We start from the raw sequence: 20567 nt of genomic DNA on the forward strand, positions 1-20567 counted from the left end.
AAAACTTCCAGCGCAATATTTGAGCACGCAAATATATTCCCACAGGCTATTATGCAAATGTGGAAGCTGCGCATTATGCGATGCGACTCGAGAGTGGAGTTCACCATTGCGTTGGAATTAGCATTGTTCACACATCCGCTCATCTTTAGGCCTCTTTCTGCACTCCCCCTCCCCACCCGCTCCCCGCGTCCTCTTCTTCCCGTTCTCGCTGCGGTGTTGCTATAGCAACAGAGAAATGTGGGAATACCGCCGTCCTTCAGAGTGCAGGCGATGGAGAGAAGTAAGAAGCAGTTGAGGATGCTTGTGAGGGGAGTGCTGTTATTAAAAAAAAAAAACAAAGCATAAACATTGACCCCCCCCCCCACACCTCAATATGAATAAGTAGTAGGTGATGATAGGTGGGTGTCACAATCTCCCAGATGAATAACAGGACTCTGTGTGCAGCGGCCATGTCTCCGGTATCACGCTGGGCCCTCCGCGCCATTTATCCGCCGATACATGTGTTCTGGACGTCTCCATTTGTAGTGAGGCTGCAGTTTCCATGACAACGTCCAGACTAAAATAGCAGCACATTCTCCTGCCCCTCTCTCTCTTTCTTCCTCGCTCTCTTGGCTCACGGTGCGCTGATAACGGTCCATCCCAGATTTTCGAAGCACCTTATATCAGGATGATCCGTCCCATGCACGCTTTCCATATTCATTCACCGTATAGAATCGAGCGCATATAACCCCCTTCCCCGTAACTCCGCCCACCCCCATCACCGCGACACGTCCCGTCGACATGCATTAAATCCGTCGTTGCCACGGCGACGCGCTTGAAAATGGGCGCTATCATTTCCAGCAAAGGCAGAAACACTAGAGCCCAGTAGGATGGGAGTGTGTGTGGATTTAATTTTCTTTCGAGTGACAGGCAGTGTCATAAGTGACCCTTCCGTGAACCGCTGGGTATCGAACGCCACCGTTTCATACTGTGTTTGTTTGTGTGTGTGTTTGTGGGCCACACATGGTGATGCTGTTCCTGTCTTCAAGACCAATTAGTAGGACATGTGATCATATAAGCACATGAGATTATCCTTATTGCGACAAAAAATACTTCAAGATTCCTACATGCAGTTTAGTCAGTCGACCAATCAAATGACAAATGTACCATGTGACAGGATTGTAGCATTGCCATTGTTTCCACGGTAACCGTGACTCACATGTCTGGGCTCGGGTTACTATTCAGTGTTTTGTACAATGTTTGTATTTTCCCCACTGGCTGAAAAGAAAATTTGCTTTAAGAGAAACGCTTAAAGATACAAGCAGGCTTTAATAATTACAGTTAGACATTTTGCCGTCAAACAAAACCCAATTACGTTTTGAGCATTTGATAGAAAAGAGATCATTGGGATTTGTTTGCTAAGTAATGTTTGCCTGGATTTTCTTTTGTGTCTTCCTCCATTCATGAAAACTAAAGACTCGCTCCGCTGTGTTTCTTTGTTTTCCATTCTTCGTCGGATGAAAGCGGGACAAACGGGATGTCGTCTGCTTTGAGAACAACTCCATTCGACTGACTGGGCCACGCTACATAATAGATCGTATCTTATCAAGTAAGATGTCAGATCGGCGTCTTCACACTCAATAATCCCGTTGTATCCCAGAAAGCTGCTTTGATACTAACACATACTTACATGTGCGCCAAGTCGGGGAAAACACTCCGGGCTGTGTAATTCCCAGGCCAAACCCACAGCAGATGACATAGCACATTATAATGAGTGTTTATGGCCTTGGGAGACTGTGTGTGTGTGTGTGTGTGTGTGTGTGTGTGTGTGTGTGTGTGTGTGTGTGTGTGTGTGTGTGTGTGTGTGTGTGTGTGTGTGTGTGTGTGTGTGTGTGTGTTAATCCATGTAGCCAGGTGGCAGCGTCCTCCCCGTGTTATGCTTACTATAAATTGAAGACTGCGGCGTTAAAGTGGCATCATCCAGCATGATCATCTCCTTAAAATCCCAAGCTGAGTCAAAAATGTCCGCCAGGCCGAGCTGTCATGTCACCGCGGGATGGGAAATTGGCCCAGACAGTGATTTGGAGTGTGCTTGGAGATGAAGTAGATTGGTGTGTGCACAGAGAGGAGGTCAAATCGGAGGGACTATAAAAGCTGGCTCCCCTTTTTTTTTTTTCCTGGAACATGCACTTAATGCCAATGAAGATTTGAGATGTGCCGCAATGCCTTCTCCAATGATTAAAAGGAGCAAATATGCGAGGTAGACGCGTGACTCTTGCGTTCGGACATCGCCGAGGAATATTTAGCGCCGAGATGTGGGATAAAAATGATCTGGTAAACCTCATAAAGGATATCAAAAATAGGATATGAAGCTTATGGCGTCTTATCTGGTATCGTGTTTCTGACGTGACGCTACGCCGGCGCTGATTACACAGTATTTTAGTGCCGCGTGAGCGTTATTATGTTTGCACATTGTATGTGACAAAGGATTACTGTGAGCCCAAACTCAAGCGCCATATCTCTCGCAGACACCACAGCTTTTTTGTGCGTAAACCTCTTTGCTAGCGCAATGGAAAAATAGAAGACTCGGGAGTAAAAAAATATATATTTGGGGTATTTGTTCTTTTACTGTTAACACTGCTCCGTTTGCGTGGTCCAAAGCCGACCCGGTCCAGTCAAAGTCGTGTGTCGTGACCGCCCCCCCCCCTTCTAAAAATGACTCGTTGTTACCCAAGCACGGTTATTTGTGTCACGATGACTTGTCACTGACTCAGTGCGCTCCTAAAGTGTCCAAGATGGCAGCGTTCTATTCCTGAGCGCCGTCTCAGGGTGGCTTTGACTCCCCGTGGAGTCTACGGGCGGAATTAGCCAGACAAAAAAAACACGTCGCCTTATTTGTTCCATCTGACCCGTTTTGGGTGACGTTTCAAGTGGGCATCGATCGAGTCATGTGGATCCTCACGGGGGGGTGCAAGTGTTTGCGCAACCCTTCGGGCAACTCACCGAGGTACACGACTCACTCGTTCTGCAATTCAACCCGTAATTCACTTTACGAGAGAAAGGTCTCCAACATAGAAAGAGGACGCATTGTTTCTACATACGTAACGCTGCTAAATAGTCTGGAGAAGACGCCGAAGGCCCCTCAGTGACCTCGGCAAGTTAATGAACACGACTTGCCGCTGCCTTGGCCTTGTAATGAGCCACAAGACGGGAGGAAAGGCTGCCCCCGGGGCGCCACGCAGAGTCCACTTGGCAGCATGCATGTTGCTTCAGTGTGCCCGCGAGGTCCGCACGCTAACTCGTTACGAGATGATTTCTCCTTCTTTCCTCCCTGACCCACTCAGCCCCCCCCCCCCCCGTCCATCCTGTCATCGCCCTCCTCTCACCCGCCCTTAATAATACGCAATTACCGGCAAAAAATAACAACTCTCCTTAGCACCTGTCAAAGCCGACTTGTCTCCGGGCTTCCCGTCAACGTCTGCGTCGTCTTGAAATTTGACAAAGTGTAAGGGAGAGATGTAAAAAAAAAAAAAAAAGAAGCCTTCTCAGCATCACGGAAACATCAAATCTTATCAAAGTGGTTTAGCGCACGTAAGAAAAAGTGACAACGTGTGACAGGGTGCTATATAGACCGGCAAAGGCTGATGTGGCAGGAGATCACAAGACACATCTTCCCGCCTCTTGAACAATACGCTACTGTGCATTTATTTGTGGAATAAATAAGAAAGTGAATAATGTGCATTAATGCAAATGTAGCCCTGCTGGCTCTCTCAAGTCTATTTACATTTTCTATAAAAAGACAGAGACAAACTAGGGTGTGCTCCATTTGGAACAAGACAATAGGAGCAATTTATTAGCAAGTAGAGAAGTCGCAACATATTTCAGAGGTGGGAATTAGTTTTCAAGTTAAACAAATGAGGGACGGCACTAAAAGGGAATGTTCCTTAAGAAGTCAAAATTGTCCAAGATTTTGGCCACTGATGAGCGAGACCTTGGGGAGAGAGTTTTACCATCAGGTAAGACTCGTCCTTAATAGAATTTATCATAAGTCCGCCTCGGGCTCTGAACTTTTTAGCTCAATTTGTGTTTAATTTGCCACATCATTTACTGTGAGTCATGGGCCTGTCAGCTTGTGAAAACGTTCTTTTCTAAGCTTGCTTTTATCCGTTCTGAATGATATAATCAGCTATGTGGAGAGGAGGCCTCCCCTCGCCATCTCCTCTGCTTCCTTCTGATTTGAAAATGAACTGACATTTATTTCAAAAAGTACTTTCTGCAGTTTTGCATATACGGTGCTAGCTTGACTTACAAGTGGCTCAACTTGGGAGTTGCTTTTTTTTTTTGCTTTGTGTTGGGTTAAAAATGTGTCAACATACCAATGTACTTCTATACTCGAAATGATCAGCACCTCCAGCAAACGTGTTAGTTTTCTTTCAGACAATGTGTCCCTTTTTTTTTTCCCAGCCGCGGTGACTCCAGTGCTGCAATTTCTCGCACATGCTCCGAGATGCTAATTAACGATAGGATTGTATTAGATTCACAATTACAATGAAAAGCTTTTAATTAAACGGAGTCCCATGTGCTGCCTATTAAAGAACCTGACCATCTTCCTGCGTTGAATATTTAACACCCTCTGCTGGAAGCATAATACCTGAGATGTTAGTTACAGGAAGCACAAGGTTAAACGAACAACAATTTGAAAAAGCTCCGCCCCGAAGAAAAAAAAAAAAAAAGTTAATTAAAATATTTCAAAGCGTTTAAGTGTTTAATCAAGATTTATTTTCTGTCACTTTGCAGAGCGGGAACAAGTGCAGAGTAGGAACGGTCCCTCCCTTAACTGCCTTACCAAACTGTCTGGGAAGAAAAAGTAGTGGGTCCGAGACGCCGCCAAAGTGCACACCCACACATACATGTGTGACATACTGCCATTTTAAAAGAGTTTTCTTTCTTACTTGCACCACTTCGGCATAATGGGTGACGTGAATAGGACAACTTATTGAACCGATAATTAAATAGTTCTGAAATGGGTGGATTCCAGGCCAGGTTGAACGCTCTCATTCACACGTGCAAAAATGAGCATCTGTTATCTTCTAAAAATAGCCGGGACGCTCGAAACAAAGAATCGCAGCCGTTTGTAACTCTCCAACCCACACAATAGCTTCCCCTCTTACGCTGCGAATCATGTCGTGTAATGTGATTACTAGCGGAACCGCGTATGTTAATGCGCTTGTGTGCGGAGGAGCCACAACTTGACCCTCCCACGCTGGGCCACCAAAGACGCTGTGGATACCCTGAAGAAAAAAAAAAGCTGGTCATGCACAGCAGTCTGAATCACAACCGGAAAGGGAAAGTTGGTCATATATGTTCAATAGACGTTTTTCTTCTGATGTCAAATAGAAATTTCGGGACATTTTTGCGCAAAAGTAGTCCTTTTAAGTGATTTAAGTCATATTTCCTTAAGGCCCCGTTTAAAAATAAACAAAGCTTAAGTTTTTGTTCTTTTAAATATGTACAATACAAATTGCACTTGATGTTTAATAAACCAACCTAAACAGGCTTTGTTTAGTTGGGATTCAAGGTCAAGTCCCCCCAAAAGCACGTTAGCACTCCAGCGTAATTACGAGAGAAGACGTTCAGTGAGGTCAAGCGGATTGCATTAGTGTGTGAAAATCAATTTGCATTGTTGACACTTTATTAATACGCTAGGCATTCTCTTGACGAACGCCATCTTGAAGAATTTCAAGTAGCACTCAAAAATGTATATTACATTCATTTTTTCATAACATTATTTCGCGGCTCTATATTTAACTCCCGTTCAAGATGATTGGGCTAAATAGACTCTAAATATGAATTCACTTAATGTCCTCCTGAGCGCCATCTTGAATTCCGAGTGTCCCCTCACCTCCTCCTTCCGTTGCGTTCGGATGACTGGACTCGCCCGTCGGCCGAGCCGGACGTACACAGTGGCCCGTTCCCTCCTTACGCTGCCTGACAGCTCTCGGACTCGAAGCGGGGGTCTGACGGGTGATGACTTGCGTCCGCAGCCTGGCGTCATGCTCTTGTCTCCTTGCGTGTTTAATTACAGTACGCCATGTGGCACTAATGGGCCCCGATGCAATTTGAGTAATTACGTTAGACTTGAGCGACAGCGATTAAATACAGCGGACCCTTGCAAAACAATCCATTATAGTGGACTCGGGCCTTTGATTTGTTCGGACTGACTTTTAATAGATTTCACATAAGAAATAATAGGGACGGAATTAATCAGGCGGCACGGCGCTTCGGTGAAATGCACATCGGCGTCACGACCCAAAAATACAGCTCCCAGGGAGGATAAGAAGTGGTTGAAATATATGACCCCATTTGGAAATCTCTCTATGACCTTTACCGGATCGATACCCGGGTGCCGCCGCAGTTCTTGCAATGGCAGGAGGCCTCCTTACAGTGGCGCCGTTGCTCACGGCAGTATTTTCTCGACTGTGAACGAGACGAGAGCTTCATGCTCCAGTGAAGCGTGGTAAGGTTGTTGCACTCAAAGTTAGAAGACTGAAATAGGACCTCACCTAAAGTCTTGACAAAATGATTTGGGATGACCTAATTATAGCTTCTTTCCAAAACAAATGGAATTAAGGACAACCAAATCCAACTCACACCAATCATTTTTATTTATTTGTTTTTTTTTCATGACAATCTCTGACAATCTCTGTTCAGGGTAGGCGTTACTCTTCTTTTTCTTAATCCTGGGTTGGATCCACGGCAACTGTTGGAAGGCGGGACAGATGATTGGCATTGGTCCAAAAAATATGTGTTTAAAAAGAAAAAAAACATGCTATAAATCTGCATCTGCAACCACATTAGCGATAGCATTGGCAGCTAACAAGATGAGGCCAGCTGTTATTGATATGCTCCCCCACCACGCTCGGAAATCATTACTGGGCTGGAACTACGGGTGGCATGTAAATAGATTAGACCTGACTTAACGGATATGTCTTCATATAGCGCTCACATTTTCTTTATCCATCTGATCAAGTCGCTGTTTTTGTATTGCGCCTGGAGATGTTCACAACTCTTTTGTCAAATATTGCTCGATAACGTTAAAGTGAGTTCTCGCGGGCATCTCTACCAACCTCGAATGTCCAGCTTGCACTCCACTTCATCTTTACCCAGCTCGTTGATGGCCACGCAGGTGTATTTGCCTCCGTCAAATTTGCTGGGCTTGCGAATGTTGAGGGTGACCACGCCTTGGTGGTTCTGCATCAAGTACTTGGGGTCTTCGCCAAGGATCATCTTGTTCTTCATCCATATGATCTTGGGCTGAGGAAGGAAATAATGGAATGAGACGTCTCCGAATAGACGGGGGTAGACGTTACCCTTTCCCATCAAAGGTCATCACGGCAAGTCTTCTGGCATGTGACAAAGCTTTTAACACAATGGGATATACCTTAGGGAAGCCTCTGACGGCACAGCTGATGGCAGTGCTGTACCCGGCCACCACAGTTCTGTCCACAAGCGGCTGAGTGAATTTGGGTACGCAGGACATATCCATCTCCTGGTAGGGGTTTTCTTTCAGCTGCAGACCTACGATACGTGGCGAAAGAAGAATTATAACGGAAACGATTTCAAGCACAGTAAGGTTTCGCACCCGTCTTGGCGATGATGGCCGTGTTCTTGCTTTGACGAGGCTCCTCGCTCAGGCCGCACAGGTTTTCGCTGTAGACGCAGAACATGTACTCGTTGCCCATAATGAGGTCGGACGCCGTGCAGTGGGTCCGTTTGTTGTGCTCATAAATAGTGAACCATTCCTAAAGAAAAGACAATATGATCGTCGTACACCTCGGTCACCTTCCCTTCCTTTTCCCGTCCGTCTTTGTCTCACCTTAGTCTTCATGTCGGCCTTCTGGATGGTGTATCCGGTGATCTCACAGTTACCGTCATCGGTGGGGGGGTCCCACTCCAGAGCGGCGTTGAAACCCCACACGTCGGACACCCGCACATTTAAAGGTGGCCCCGGCTTTTCTAATTGGATTTCATGTCATGCAATCGGTGTTTCCACAACCCCGGGACACGAAGAACGAGTACTTACCAACGACTCTGAGTTGGAAACTGGCCCTGTCCTCCATGTTCTCGATCTTTAGAACCAGCTCGTATGTTCCGGAGTGCTCTCGCTCTGCCGAACGGATGAAGAGGATGGTGTCCACGTTGGAGGTACGTACATTGATGCTTTTTGGGTCAATGGGTTGCCCGTCCTTCAACCAGCTCGCGACGGGACGTGGTTTGCCCTGCGAGGCAATGATACTTGATGAATCTTGAATCTTATATCTGATTGTTTTTTTTTGTTTTTTGTTTGTCTGACCTGGAAGGGGATGGTCAGGTTGATCTTTTCTCCCACTTTACGGATGTACTTTGTCCTCAGGTGCCGAGGTAGGCGGATTTTAGGACGCTCTAATGAAGGTAAAGCCATTGAAAAGTCGATCCCATAAACAACCACATCGACGTTTAAACCTTGGAAGTCGATTAACCGCGAATCCTTTTATTTTTGAACAGCGGTATGGCGAGAGATGACGGCAGAAGTTGACTTCACTCCTCCGACTCACCCATGATCTCACGGATAGTGACGGGCTGTGACATGATGGCGGGAGCACTGCGCCCTGCGATGTTCACTGCCACCACCCTAAAGTTAATCTTCTCCCCAACAGGTAGGCCACGGACCACGTAGCTCTGTTTTTCACACAGGTCTGTGTTGGCTACCACCCACTCAGTATCTGTGGGCGGAAACAATCACAAATCAATACTGTATTTGATATTCATCTCTTATTGAAAGAATCAAGTGTTATAACATCCCCAGTTGTTCGCGACAGCGATCCATACCTCCATCTTTGCAGTATTCGATAACGTAGCCATCCAGGCCCCCGGCTCCTATTCTCTCCGGGGCCAGCCACTTCAGGGAGCACGTGGTGTCCGTCACGTCGTTCACCGTCAGACGCGTCGGCTCGCTCGTCGGGGCTGAGCGTCACGGAAAAAGAAAGAACCCGGCGGTTCGGAGAGGGATAAAAGAAACGGGGCGGCGACGCTTACCGATAGGCATGAAGGGCTTGGAGGTGAGACTCGGCTGGGACATGCCGATACTGTTGACGGCAAAGACCCTCATCTCGTACAGGACGCCTTCAATCATTTTCTTGGCCTCGTACGTGGTTGATTCGTACACGTCAAAGTTAAGCTTTGTCCATCTGGAAGAACCTTGCTTCTTTCTCTCCATCAGATAGCCTGAATGAAGACAAACATTAAGACAAGGACGGAACATGTGTGCCTATTCCACGTCTTCATTCTTTACCCTTGATTGCTGCACCGCCATCAAATTTGGGAGCCTCCCAGATGATGGTGGCACAGTCTTCTCCCACCGTCGTGCACTTGACGTGCTCGGGAGCATCGGGCACATCTGGAATTCAAACACGTGACAAATTGCTTCATTTAGAATGTTAATTTGAACAAATATCGCATTTACTTACCTATTATCTTGATGTTCAGCACAGCCTTGTCTTGCCCGGCTGGGTTGGTAACAACGATGGAGTAGTTGCCCTCGTCCTCCCTCTCCGCGCCCTCAATGACGAAGCAACTCAAGTCCTTCCTGCTCTCCACTCTGACTCGTCCAGAATTTTCTGTGATTGGCTAACATACAGGAAATGGCACCTTTTAACAGGTATGATATTTTTTCCATTCACTTATAAGTATTATTCATCAAGTATTTCTCACTTCCTCTATTTTCATTAATGTGATATTGATATGAATATGACATTATCCCCATTGAATCGGTGCTAGTCTCCGAGGGAGAAGAGTGGAAATACCATTTGTAAGGGAAGAAGCATGGCTCATGTTTGTCCCAAAGCTATTTCAGAGCGGCTAACTAGAGAAGCTCGAGGGCAGATCAACTTATGTGTTTTACGACAACCGAATTTTCTCGCACTGACCGCCGGCAGCTTCAGTTACATTACCGGTCCATGTAAGCATTCCGAGGATCACACTTACGGCTAATAGTCTTGCAGTACATAGTAAATGTAAACCAAAATAATAACATAATAACCATATTGGACACAATCGGTAAGTTCGCTTCAGTGCGTACGTGCCAAATATGTCATGTTGCAACAGGGCAGGGGTATCAAACTTATTTTGGTGGCGGGGCCACGTTCTAGTCATGGTTTCCAAGAAACACGAAGCAGACTGTGATGCAGTGGGCCCGACATGACGACGTGACACATCCTTACCTGATCTCCTTTAGACCAGGCCACGGTGGGTGCTGGTTCTCCAGTGATCTCCACGTCCAGTCTCAGCTTGTTGCCAGCCACCAAAATGATAGTGTTTTGGGACACCATGTTTCCGGTGGTGTCCAGGTGGATCTTTGGAGGATCTGTTTGGAAGAATCAAATGCATAAGAATCATAAAAAGCTTTTCCTTTGACAAAGGAGGAGAGGTAACAAAAGTTTATTTACCCTGCCTGGGCACATAGTCGATCTTGATTTCTGTATCCAGAGAGAAAAAGAGAAGCTTTAATGGTGTCTGCTCATGATGAATGTATCCCCATCACCTCGCTAATGTTTCTGTTTCCCTCACCCAGGAAGTTGAGTTTGGCCGAAAGTGACAGAGCGTATCCATCAGGAACGAAAGTGTAGTCTCCGGCATCCCCCGGTTTCACGTCGTCAATGATCAGACGATGAAACCTGAAACAAGCAGGAGAAACGTGCGGATGGAAGGACAATTAATTAAGGTGTGTGTTGTTGTTTTTTTTCCCCCCTTCCTCTCGCATCTTTACTCTCATGTATACCTTCCGACGTGTGTCATTTTGATACGTTCGCTGGGCATCACTTCCACTCCATCCTTGTACCACTTGCCTGTGACCTTTTCATCAGACACCTCACACTTGAACAAAGCCTGCTCGGTTGCCTTCACCGTCAGATCAGCAATGTCCTGCAACACTTCCAGTTTTTTTTCTGGGCACATTGGAAAGCACAAGGAAAATATTTATCCGAGTCAAATCCAGTCCAACCATCTTCCTATAATACCTTCCACCTCCACCTCTCCTTTGGTATGGCCCCCGTTTGTCCAAGCATGGTACATTCCGATGTCGTCCAATGTCGCTTCCTGGATGATGAACGTGTGCTTCTTCCCGTCTTTCTTAAAGCGATACTTTGTGGATGCCGTGTCCTTTACAATTTCCTGATCCCCATAGAACCTGGAACGCGGATATATTAATGCAATATGATTGTCCTTTGTTATCTTTCATTATTTTGACAGTAAACCTTTCGAGCCCATAAACATGTCATCAAAAGAAAAAAGTATTTTTTCCACTCATCAAACTTAAGCGATACTGTAGTTATACTGACCACATGACATGGGCGCCCTCCTCTGACACCTCAATCTCAAACTCCACTCTCTCCCCTACCACCACGTGGTAGTCATCCATAAGCTTGGTGATGGTCACAGGTGGTTCTGGGTGCATACGATACAGTAGCAAATTTAGAATCCTAAAAGTATCAGGATTGTCGTATTTTATAGCAGTTCATGTACCTTTGACGAAAAGCTCAGTGAAACTCTTGTCTTCACCCACCACACACTCATACTCAGCGTCATCAGCCAGGGTGGTCTTGTTGATGGTCAGCGTTCTGATGTTTCCATTTGTCTCCATCAAGTACCTTGAAAATAACACCAGAGAAGCCGAGCCGTTTATTTACCAACGAATATACTAGTGAATGATTTGTGGTTCACATGTTGTGCCAGTCCCAAAAAACAAATTATAGATATTATCTGAAAAAAAACACCCTTGTGGTGTGCTGGCACTAGCATTTGAGCTAACCGTAGTAATGGCAATTTATAAATAAACAGGGTAGGTAAATACGTGCTGAGAATCAAACAGCTAACTTATAAATTAAATGATAGGATTGTATTGGGACATTCATCAATTTTAACATTTCTTATAGTGTGTATTTCTCTCTGATTACAGGTCTTTTTTTATCAGTATTAGCCTACGTAAGGCATAAATGTCTTGCCAGTGTGACTTACTACGCCCTCTGGGAGCCTTCTTACGATGGCCTAAAAATAAAATGTGTGCATGGCAGCATCGGTGGAAAGTTTGACTTTGCGTAGTCGATAATTTTAGTTGCACTTTTTTTTTTTTTTTTTTTTTTAAACACTGCCCATCAGTCAATCTCATTTTGCTGTCTGTCTCTCTGAGTATATTTCCCGCTGGAAGTTTAACACAATCTAAAAAGGAAATGGCACTAATAAAATGGCATGCAACATGATTGAGTATGTTGGTGCTTTTATGTATGTACTTGGCAGAGGGTTTGATCTCTTGGCCGTTCTTCAACCATTTGACCTGCACGTTGGGATCCATCACCTCACACTTCAGGACGATTCTTTTGCCTTTGTCCACGGTGTAGCAAGATTCCATTTTGGTCAGGAAAGCTGGGAAGATGGAGATGATGGGAAATCACTTCTTTGGTTTCTCCTTTGTCTGTCTTTGGTCTCATTGCACCTACTTCAGATGCTCTTGGAGTGTCTATTCACCCTCCACCTGACTCACCCTCGCTGTGCTTGGGCTCCACCCTCATCTTTTTCAGACGTTTCAGCATGCCCCTCAGGTCGGTAATGCCGTACTTGAAAGCGATTTTCTCATATTCGCTCGGGTGGGCGCTCTTCAGCAATTCCCATACGTCGACCTCATCCTCCACCTTTACAGGTTTCTTCCTGCCAATCATGGAAAGTAGTTTCATTTTAATGAAACAATGACACAGAGTGTGAAGATGTTCTTCCTAGTGGAAGCAAAGATGTTCTCACTTCTTGGCAGCTTTGAGAAGAGCACTGAAATCCAGATCACCGTCATCTTCGCCGGCATCCCTGCGTGGAAGGAAAACACTCGCTCGTGTCACATGACTTGATTTCGACTTGGGTCAGCGATTTTTGAGACTTGGAACAGCTAAGATTCAGATTAATTACCATCATGTCAGAATTATGCCTTGTGGGGACTCAATTTGACTGACTTCACTTTTGGAATTGCTAACTTAGTCCCAAACCTGGCAAAGACAGTTTCGAGTTCCAGGCCTTGCACTTACGCTCTCTTGAAGGTAGACAAAATGTCCACATGCTGGTCTTCCTGGGAGACTGAAATGAGAGACGTTGCCGAGACGGCAAACCAGAACATCGGTCGACGTGGAATGCGACGTGACCCGGCTCGGCTTTCACCCTACCCTCCACGGCGATCTCAAAGCTGGAGCTGTCACATTTGTCTTTGGATATCACTTCGCACCTGTAGCCACCGGCGTCTCCGGCCACCACTTTGTTGACCATCATTTCATAAGTGTAGATCTTTTACGGGAAAATGAACACAAGATGGAAAAGATCTATCGTCTTTGTACGGTGCCGATTGAAATTCCCGTCGCACCTTTGTATCCCTGTCGTATGTTTCTTTGAACTGCATGTGTTTCCCGGCCTTGCTGCTCAAATCCAACCATTTTCCCTTCAGCCATTTCATCATGGGTTTCTTTACCAAGGCGCTCGAGTCAACCTTGGCAATGAGGATCAAATCCTTTCCTGTCATCAGCAAACATCAGTCAGTAGTGTCAACACCTTTTACAGTGCGTTCAATCCATCTAACCTGCAGTAGCGGTCACATGATCTGGCGGCTTCTCCACGAAGAGCCCAGTGAGCTCTGTCACCTCTGAAATAAAAGTACGGATATTTGATTATTTTTGATACGATCACATGTCTGCTCTCTATGGTAACAGAAGACGACAGTAACAATGACCAAACTGGGCAGCAAACATCAAGTCGGTTTTTTTAGTGACGTAAAAAATGATGAAATACGTGTGTTCATCTTACAAACATTCAGGATTAAAGTCCAACAACGAAACTCTTGAAAATAAACAACTGTTACACATCTCATAAGCGCACGTGACTACATTTCCGACAAGAACAATGAATATTAAAAAATATATATATACATTTCACATGTAGATGGCACCTGTGCAACATAAAAAGTTGGATGCAGACGCTTTAAAAAAAATAAAATAACCCAAAACATTTACATGCACTGAAAACTTAAATTCCAATCTTACCGCCCCCTACAGCCTTCACGTTAGCTGGGAGAGAAACAATTTGCAGTTATACCAGCGCTAAGAGTAAGTGTGAAATTTTAAGTGAATGCAACCCTAACCCGGAAAAAAAAAAAAAAAAAAAAGGTGGAGGCAGAACACAAAGGAATCAAGTGGCTACATTTGCAACACATACTAATCGTCACATTTGGGATAAAACATGTTATTTGAAATCATCTTGAATACTTCTGTAAGACTGAGGATGTTGGAAAGCAAGCATTCAATTGTTTTCATTGTAAATGGCTTCCACGCCATTGGGAATGTTTTAATTGAAGCTTAAAGAAGTTGGCAGTTGGTTCCTGCTTCATTAGCCAAACTGTGCTTGCGAATATAACCTCAACCCACATACTTAAACTTTAACCCCGTGGGACAGGCTTTAAACAACCTCGGTATGTAAGATCGACCAACTGTCTACCCTACGGGAACAGACGCGCTGACGGCTGGTGCAATTACTTCTATGGAGATCAAACAAACATAGCATAAGATGAGATATCCTCCTACGTGGAGTGACGCAAGAACATCAAGCGACATTTAGCAAATCTTTTTCAAGCGCTGTAAAAGTTGACGTTTTTTGCAAACTCCACTGTCAAACCCGGATCTCACTATACCATAACAAAAACACTCTTAAAGCATTTCCAGAAAGGTTCTCCGTCCCAAAGCAGGATAAGGTTCGCCTCAGACCCCATTAAGCGACAAATCCCAGTTCTTGGGTTTCACTTGTAAAACCTGAACTGAACATATCGGACGTCTCGCAGCTTGTCCGCAACGCACGGTAGCAACTTTACTTCTTAGCCTGTTGAAATATGAAATGACGCTAGGCCTCCTAGCAGCAGCTGTTAGTTTGCCCGCAGTGCATGTTACAGCAGTGCTACTTTAATCACAGTCCTGACAGAAGTATTAAGACTTTTCAAATGAACAAATACCTAAAAGTCATACTATCTAGTATCTAAATAGTAGACTAGAGCCGGCTCAAAGTATAATCAGGCTAAGCACCTGCATAGGGTCCCACAACCACTTCGGGGCCCTCCAAAACTCAATTAACAATTATTATGGAATATTGAATTTGAGCAGCATCCCACACGTGTCCACGGATCACGGCTGCATTTAAGGAGACTGAAAAGAGCCTCTATCTCTGATTGAAGTCGGCTGTGACCACTCTCACAACGGCGCAGCACTCCCTCGCCCAGATATGCTGGCCTGTGATTGTCTGGGAAATTACAAATGATACTTTTAATAGACAAATGTGATATTCAGTATCTCAATTAGTGCTTTATCACATAAAATAACATTTTGCTCGGGGCCCCATGGAGGTGCGGGCCGGCTCTGACTATAACTACCAAAGGAGAAATAATAACGTTAAAAAAAAACCAATCATCTCCGTTACACCAATGAACCACGTTCTTTTTTCTTACCATCCCAGCTGGAGTCAGAATCTGCTGCAGACAAAGCGAGACGCAAGATTAAACCGAACAAAGCGACAAGGAAGCAAAAGCCCACATTGTCGTACAACGCTCGACGTACACACACGAGCTTGTTTCATGCTCCATCACAACTAACATCTGTGGATGAAAAGATGCAAGATGCCTAATTATCTTGCAAACAAAGTGCATATGACAAAAAAATGGCAATAGGCACTATCTTTGGGACATTTCATTAGGCACACCTGTACCCTGTATGATTGATAATCATATAAGTTTATCATTGTGGCAACTTGCTAATATTCAAGAAATCTCAGTCGTAGACCAAAGCGGTGTATATAATGACATGTATTGTCGAATCCACTCTAAAATCAGTGCAGATGGAAAATATCCAGTATTCATTGGAGTACTTAAGACAGAGAGAATCGTGTCATTTCCACGCAGAGACCAATGTACTGTATGCACTTCGATATGAATACATTATTTGTTTACGTGGACCAGCACGGAGTCATGTCTGCGGTGGGTACATCTATAGACCTTTAGAATATGATGCAATCGTTTACTGTATGTGAGCAGAATTTGAAAAAAAGTTCCAAGAAAGTGTGTCAATATTCTTTTCCTGGAAAGGTGCCGAGCATTAGCTTCCTGCTTTGGGGCTGCTGTGTAAACAAAGATCAGAGTTAACTAGAAACAAAAGGGGGTGGTGAAACCTGCTCCACAATAAGATGTGCTTATTAATGAGCAAGTAATTCCCTGAATGCCAGAAATGAATAAAAACAGTGAGACAATAACAGAAACCCCCACAAAGATGTTTGAACGGTCGTCTCGACTTCATTCCGCTATATTGCAAACATGCTATAAAAGAAATGTAAACGATGCTAAGTTAATACAGCATGTCGGGATAATAACTAAAATCATGCAAGCAGTCGACGCGCTAAGAAATGCAAACGTGCGGGGGAAAAAAAATCGTCACTGTATTATCCCCTTCAGTGGCAAAGGAAATGGTTGACCTTTGCCTTATCCTCTTCACTCTGTAATTTACTCAACATATCATCGGCATTATTCAAATAATTACCGTGGCGGATTAGCTCAAATGCTTTTCGAACACTCGGTGCATTTCAAACATGAATACCACTTATTCATGTTTTACAGAAAAAAAAAAAAAAAAAAAAAAAAAAAGGCCCTCACCCTCTTCGGCTGGCTCCTGTGGGGCTAAAATTAGCAGATTTTTTTTTTTTTTTGTGATGGCTGCAAAGCAAATGCCAAGCAATGCACAATGTGGAAAACACAAGTTAAGAGGTTTCAACAGCTGAGCAAATACAGTTCAAAGAGGAACACACACAAAATAAATAGTACATCACATCACACGAGGCTTAGCAACATTTGTGTCAGCGGGTCCTCTGTGTGCTACTTCCGCGTTATCATTCTTATTAAGTATTTAAAGTCTGACAGAATAGAAAGGAACAAAACGACAAGCTGGCAAATAAACAACATCGGCGGCAGTCAATTAATGCGGTCAGAGGCCACCAGAGGCGGCTCGCGGCCAAGAGGTGACAAAAGTGCAAAAGTGAAAATGTGCCGACTATAATCGAGTGAGGATGTGATAATGAAAGGCGCACCAAAAGGTCAGAAGGTAAACGGAGGCATGCGGCTGACTTACCGGGCACCTCCGCTTTCGCTGCGGGAGGAGAAACACAGGCGGCACATGATTAGAATGCAGCGTTTATGCTTCCTAATGCTATAAAATTACCACAAGACAACTCGACAAATCATTTTTTTTGGCTTTTATGTACAGTCAACCAACTCTATTTATAGATCGGGGACCGAGTTAGAACATCCGTAATTGTCTCACACTCAAAAACATTTGTAGTAGAAATGGCGGCAAAGCACTTTTTTTGATTAGAGAAGGCTCTGGCTTGATTAAATAAAGCTGCTTTCATGATTGCGCTACAGCAATATTTTTATATTAGACATGGCTTTGGCCTCAGCCCCCCAAAAAAAGATAATAGAGGTCCAAAATGACAACAATCATAACATTGAGTCAGCACATAGTGACATAAAGAAAAAAAAACAACAGCTCAACTTTTATCCGTAATTCAAACCACAAAGTCAAATATCAAATATTATCCAACTGGCTTGTAATTGGTTATGCTAACACAGATCTGATTACATTCCGTCCACCGTGGAAGAACCAATACGATGCTAAATAGGATCCGTCGGCTTCACAAGGTGACAGATGTTCCTATCTTGTCTTCAATAATATTCTGCGTGACGCTCGTAAATCTAGCGGACATTCTATAAAATGTTCACCTTTTATAACGTCTTAACCTGCGACACGAATCTAAACAACGGCTCATCGTGAACTGGAGTTCCAAGACTCAAGTTATTCTTTTAACGTATTAAAAGTATGACCGTCCATTTCAACACGGCGGGGGTGACAGGCGAGGCTCAAGTAAGCTGGAAATGGAAACGCATCAAATACCAAACTCCCCTCTGAGGGGTCAGTCCGGCAGCCCGTAAAGGTCAGCGCCGGTGTCTCATGACTTCCCAAAAGACAAGCCGTGCGTATTTTTTTTTTGGGAGCGTTTCCTTAAATAGCCTTTTAAGCCATTTAGCCTATTGAATCTTACGTTGTCATTTAAATGTTTTGTTTTTGACAGACCAAACAACAAATCTTCAATATTATTATTTTTTTTAACTAAACATAATGCTCTTATTTAAAATCATTATTATTAAAAAAAATCAAATAAAAAAACAGGATTTTAATCTTTTGTCCTCATTTGATGAACTGACTTTACTCGCAGCGTATCGCAGTGCGTTGAGTGTAATGGGACCTGCTGGTAGTTGACGGAAATTATTAAATAGGAGTTAATTGCCTTTCTATTTATGCCTCGTTTTGAAGTACGGCCAATTTAAGGCTCAGCTGCGGGCGACGCTTTGTGGACTAAACAAATGAAGGCGCTAATGCAATTTGACATTGCGGGGCTTAATGTGAGAAAATGAATTTCACTTAAAATGATCTTCTTAATCATCTAAATATAGATTTGCATCCAACGCTGGGTTTAGTGGGCCAAGCGTTTCACTTCTCATGTATGTTCTGCTTGCTTAACAGTAATTTGGTGTGCTTTGATGACATTTCATATGTATGCATTTATGATCCCACAGCGACATAATTATTTAAAGAGAGCTAAATCCGAGGCGCGTCGAGCATGATGGGAACCTTCCGAGTCGAGAATGATATTTTACATCCTGATTTATCTCAGCCGTGAGCGTGCAAGTGTTACACTAGCTAACACGCTGGCGTGTGTGAAACTCTATCAACTTAAGAGGATGGCGAGGGAAGGGGGGGGGGGCGAAAAGGTCACGGGTTACTGAGGATTATTTTTGGCTGCGCCTCGAGGGTCGGAGCTGGCTGCAAAAGGAAGGAAGCGTGATGGGGCATTTAAAAAAAAAAAAAAAAAAGAGTGAGACGTGATACCATTCTCATGCTAATCTTGAGAACTAATCTTTTATTTCAATATCACATTTGGTACATATGTTGAAAATCAAATATTCGCCGATGATCCTTTGAGAGCTTGGCAGTTGAACCTGGCTGGGTGGCGCAGATGTTTGATCAACGAAATTCAAACACACTTGGCTGTATATGATTAGTAAGCATATAGTTATATTTCGGGCCTAATTATTATTTTTTTTTTAAAGTATCAAGATGACAGAAAAGTCCAGTGGGAAATAATGTGCAAAGTCCATTATGTTCCCAATCATAGCAGAGAGGATGTGGAGGGATTAAATGTGGAAATGGGGGAGGGAGGGGGCTCAACAGTGTTAACACAACCTTGGCCTGTAAAACTAGAATCATCCCACATGACAATTTCTCATATTGGATGATTTAGAGCCTCTTTGGGTCAAAACAGAGATAACAGAAAATCTTTCTTTACACACTTAACTATAATATTGTCCCGAAAAAAATTAAATCCAATTTCCGGTTGGATTGGCACCCAGTCGTTATCTCGATCATCTTTAGTAAATGGCATGAAGTGACACCAGTGATGTCATCAAATCAGAAGAATTAAACATGACTGGTATCAGAGTCAGATCGTTAACTTTGCATACTGCAAAGCTAAATAAATATGTATGATTAGTTCCGTTGCAGTCATTAGTCTGCAAGATCTCCACTAAAAGACCATCTTATATTGCTCTAGATATATTTTCAAGTGGAACGATTTGATTCGATGCACTTGCAAACGAAAATCCATCATCTATTCCCATAACATAAATATGAACGAACGCTCAGCAACACAACAGACATGACTTCACTAGCACTAAACATCATTTATGAGTAAGTCGCGTTTGTATTTGCTGATCCATAAAATCCCTCACAGAAATTTATTCCGATAATCGGCAATAAAAATCGACCCGTTTTGGGACCCGAGCCCAAGTTTTGGGAAGTCTAATTCATTCTATGACAGCACTACATTTTTTGCTACCAAGCCACTTAAACGTCCTTTTGGAAGTTAATGTAATGATTGTGCTGACTTCCCCCCCCAAAAAAAATTTCACAGCAATATTTGAAGTTAACAACTTTCCAAAACACATCTCAAACAGCCAAAATGGAAGCAAATATTTTTTGCACATGGGCGTACCTGCAGGGACCGTCTTTGTAGGCATGGTTTATTCCCGTGTCTTCTCTTTGCTGCCGGAAGACTGGTGGCGGGCGGCTTGCTTATTCCTTTTTATTTATCTCCCCTCGCGCTGTTATTCAAAGCTCTCGTGGCACTCGAGTCACCCACACCCCCACACTGTAAGTGAGAAGCGAGGAGCAAGGAGGCGGGCGGCACCCTAAAGCATTTTCAAAACAGAGCGTAGGAAAGGTGTGCTCAAAAAAGGACGAAGGGGGGGGGGGGTCTTCAGGAAAGTCCTCAAATCTGTTCGGAGGTTCAAACCAAAAGTTCTGGACTTAATTGTACCCAAGTCTATTTTCACCTAAATCTGTCACTGGAAAGGGTCAGAGGTCAGGGTGGAAATGATGGGA

General features: G+C 44.0%; 1 protein-coding gene across 1 annotated transcript; it reads right to left on the reverse strand.

Moving 5' to 3' along the window:
• Positions 1-6622: 6622 nt before the first annotated feature.
• On the reverse strand, positions 6623-20313 carry mybpc2b (myosin binding protein Cb). The gene is made up of 28 exons (XM_085903615.1): positions 20179-20313; positions 17199-17216; positions 13625-13687; positions 13412-13560; positions 13218-13335; positions 13083-13131; positions 12808-12867; positions 12554-12717; positions 12303-12435; positions 11539-11663; positions 11355-11460; positions 11034-11203; positions 10796-10961; positions 10585-10691; positions 10464-10493; positions 10239-10381; positions 9486-9645; positions 9311-9415; positions 9055-9243; positions 8848-8982; positions 8574-8741; positions 8333-8421; positions 8063-8258; positions 7856-7995; positions 7622-7781; positions 7421-7557; positions 7107-7293; positions 6623-6739 (listed from the first exon to the last, which is right to left on the reverse strand). The coding sequence occupies exons 1-28, from the start codon at positions 20201-20203 to the stop codon at positions 6714-6716; spliced, it is 3318 nt and encodes a 1105-aa protein (XP_085759741.1). The 5' UTR covers positions 20204-20313; the 3' UTR covers positions 6623-6713.
• Positions 20314-20567: the final 254 nt, after the last annotated feature.

This window comes from Syngnathus leptorhynchus, chromosome 22, assembly GCF_054491065.1.
Source record: "Syngnathus leptorhynchus isolate UIUO chromosome 22, UIUO_Slep, whole genome shotgun sequence".
NCBI lineage: Eukaryota > Metazoa > Chordata > Actinopteri > Syngnathiformes > Syngnathidae > Syngnathus > Syngnathus leptorhynchus.

Coding starts and splice junctions, on each gene's coding strand:
- mybpc2b (XM_085903615.1), bottom strand. CDS start 20,203: ATGCCTACAAAGACGGTCCCTGCAG. Junction 13,336..13,411: donor CATACGACAGGGATACAAAG/GTGCGACGGGAA, acceptor TTCCCGTAAAAG/ATCTACACTTATGAAATGAT. Junction 10,692..10,795: donor AAAATGACACACGTCGGAAG/GTATACATGAGA, acceptor TGCTTGTTTCAG/GTTTCATCGTCTGATCATTG.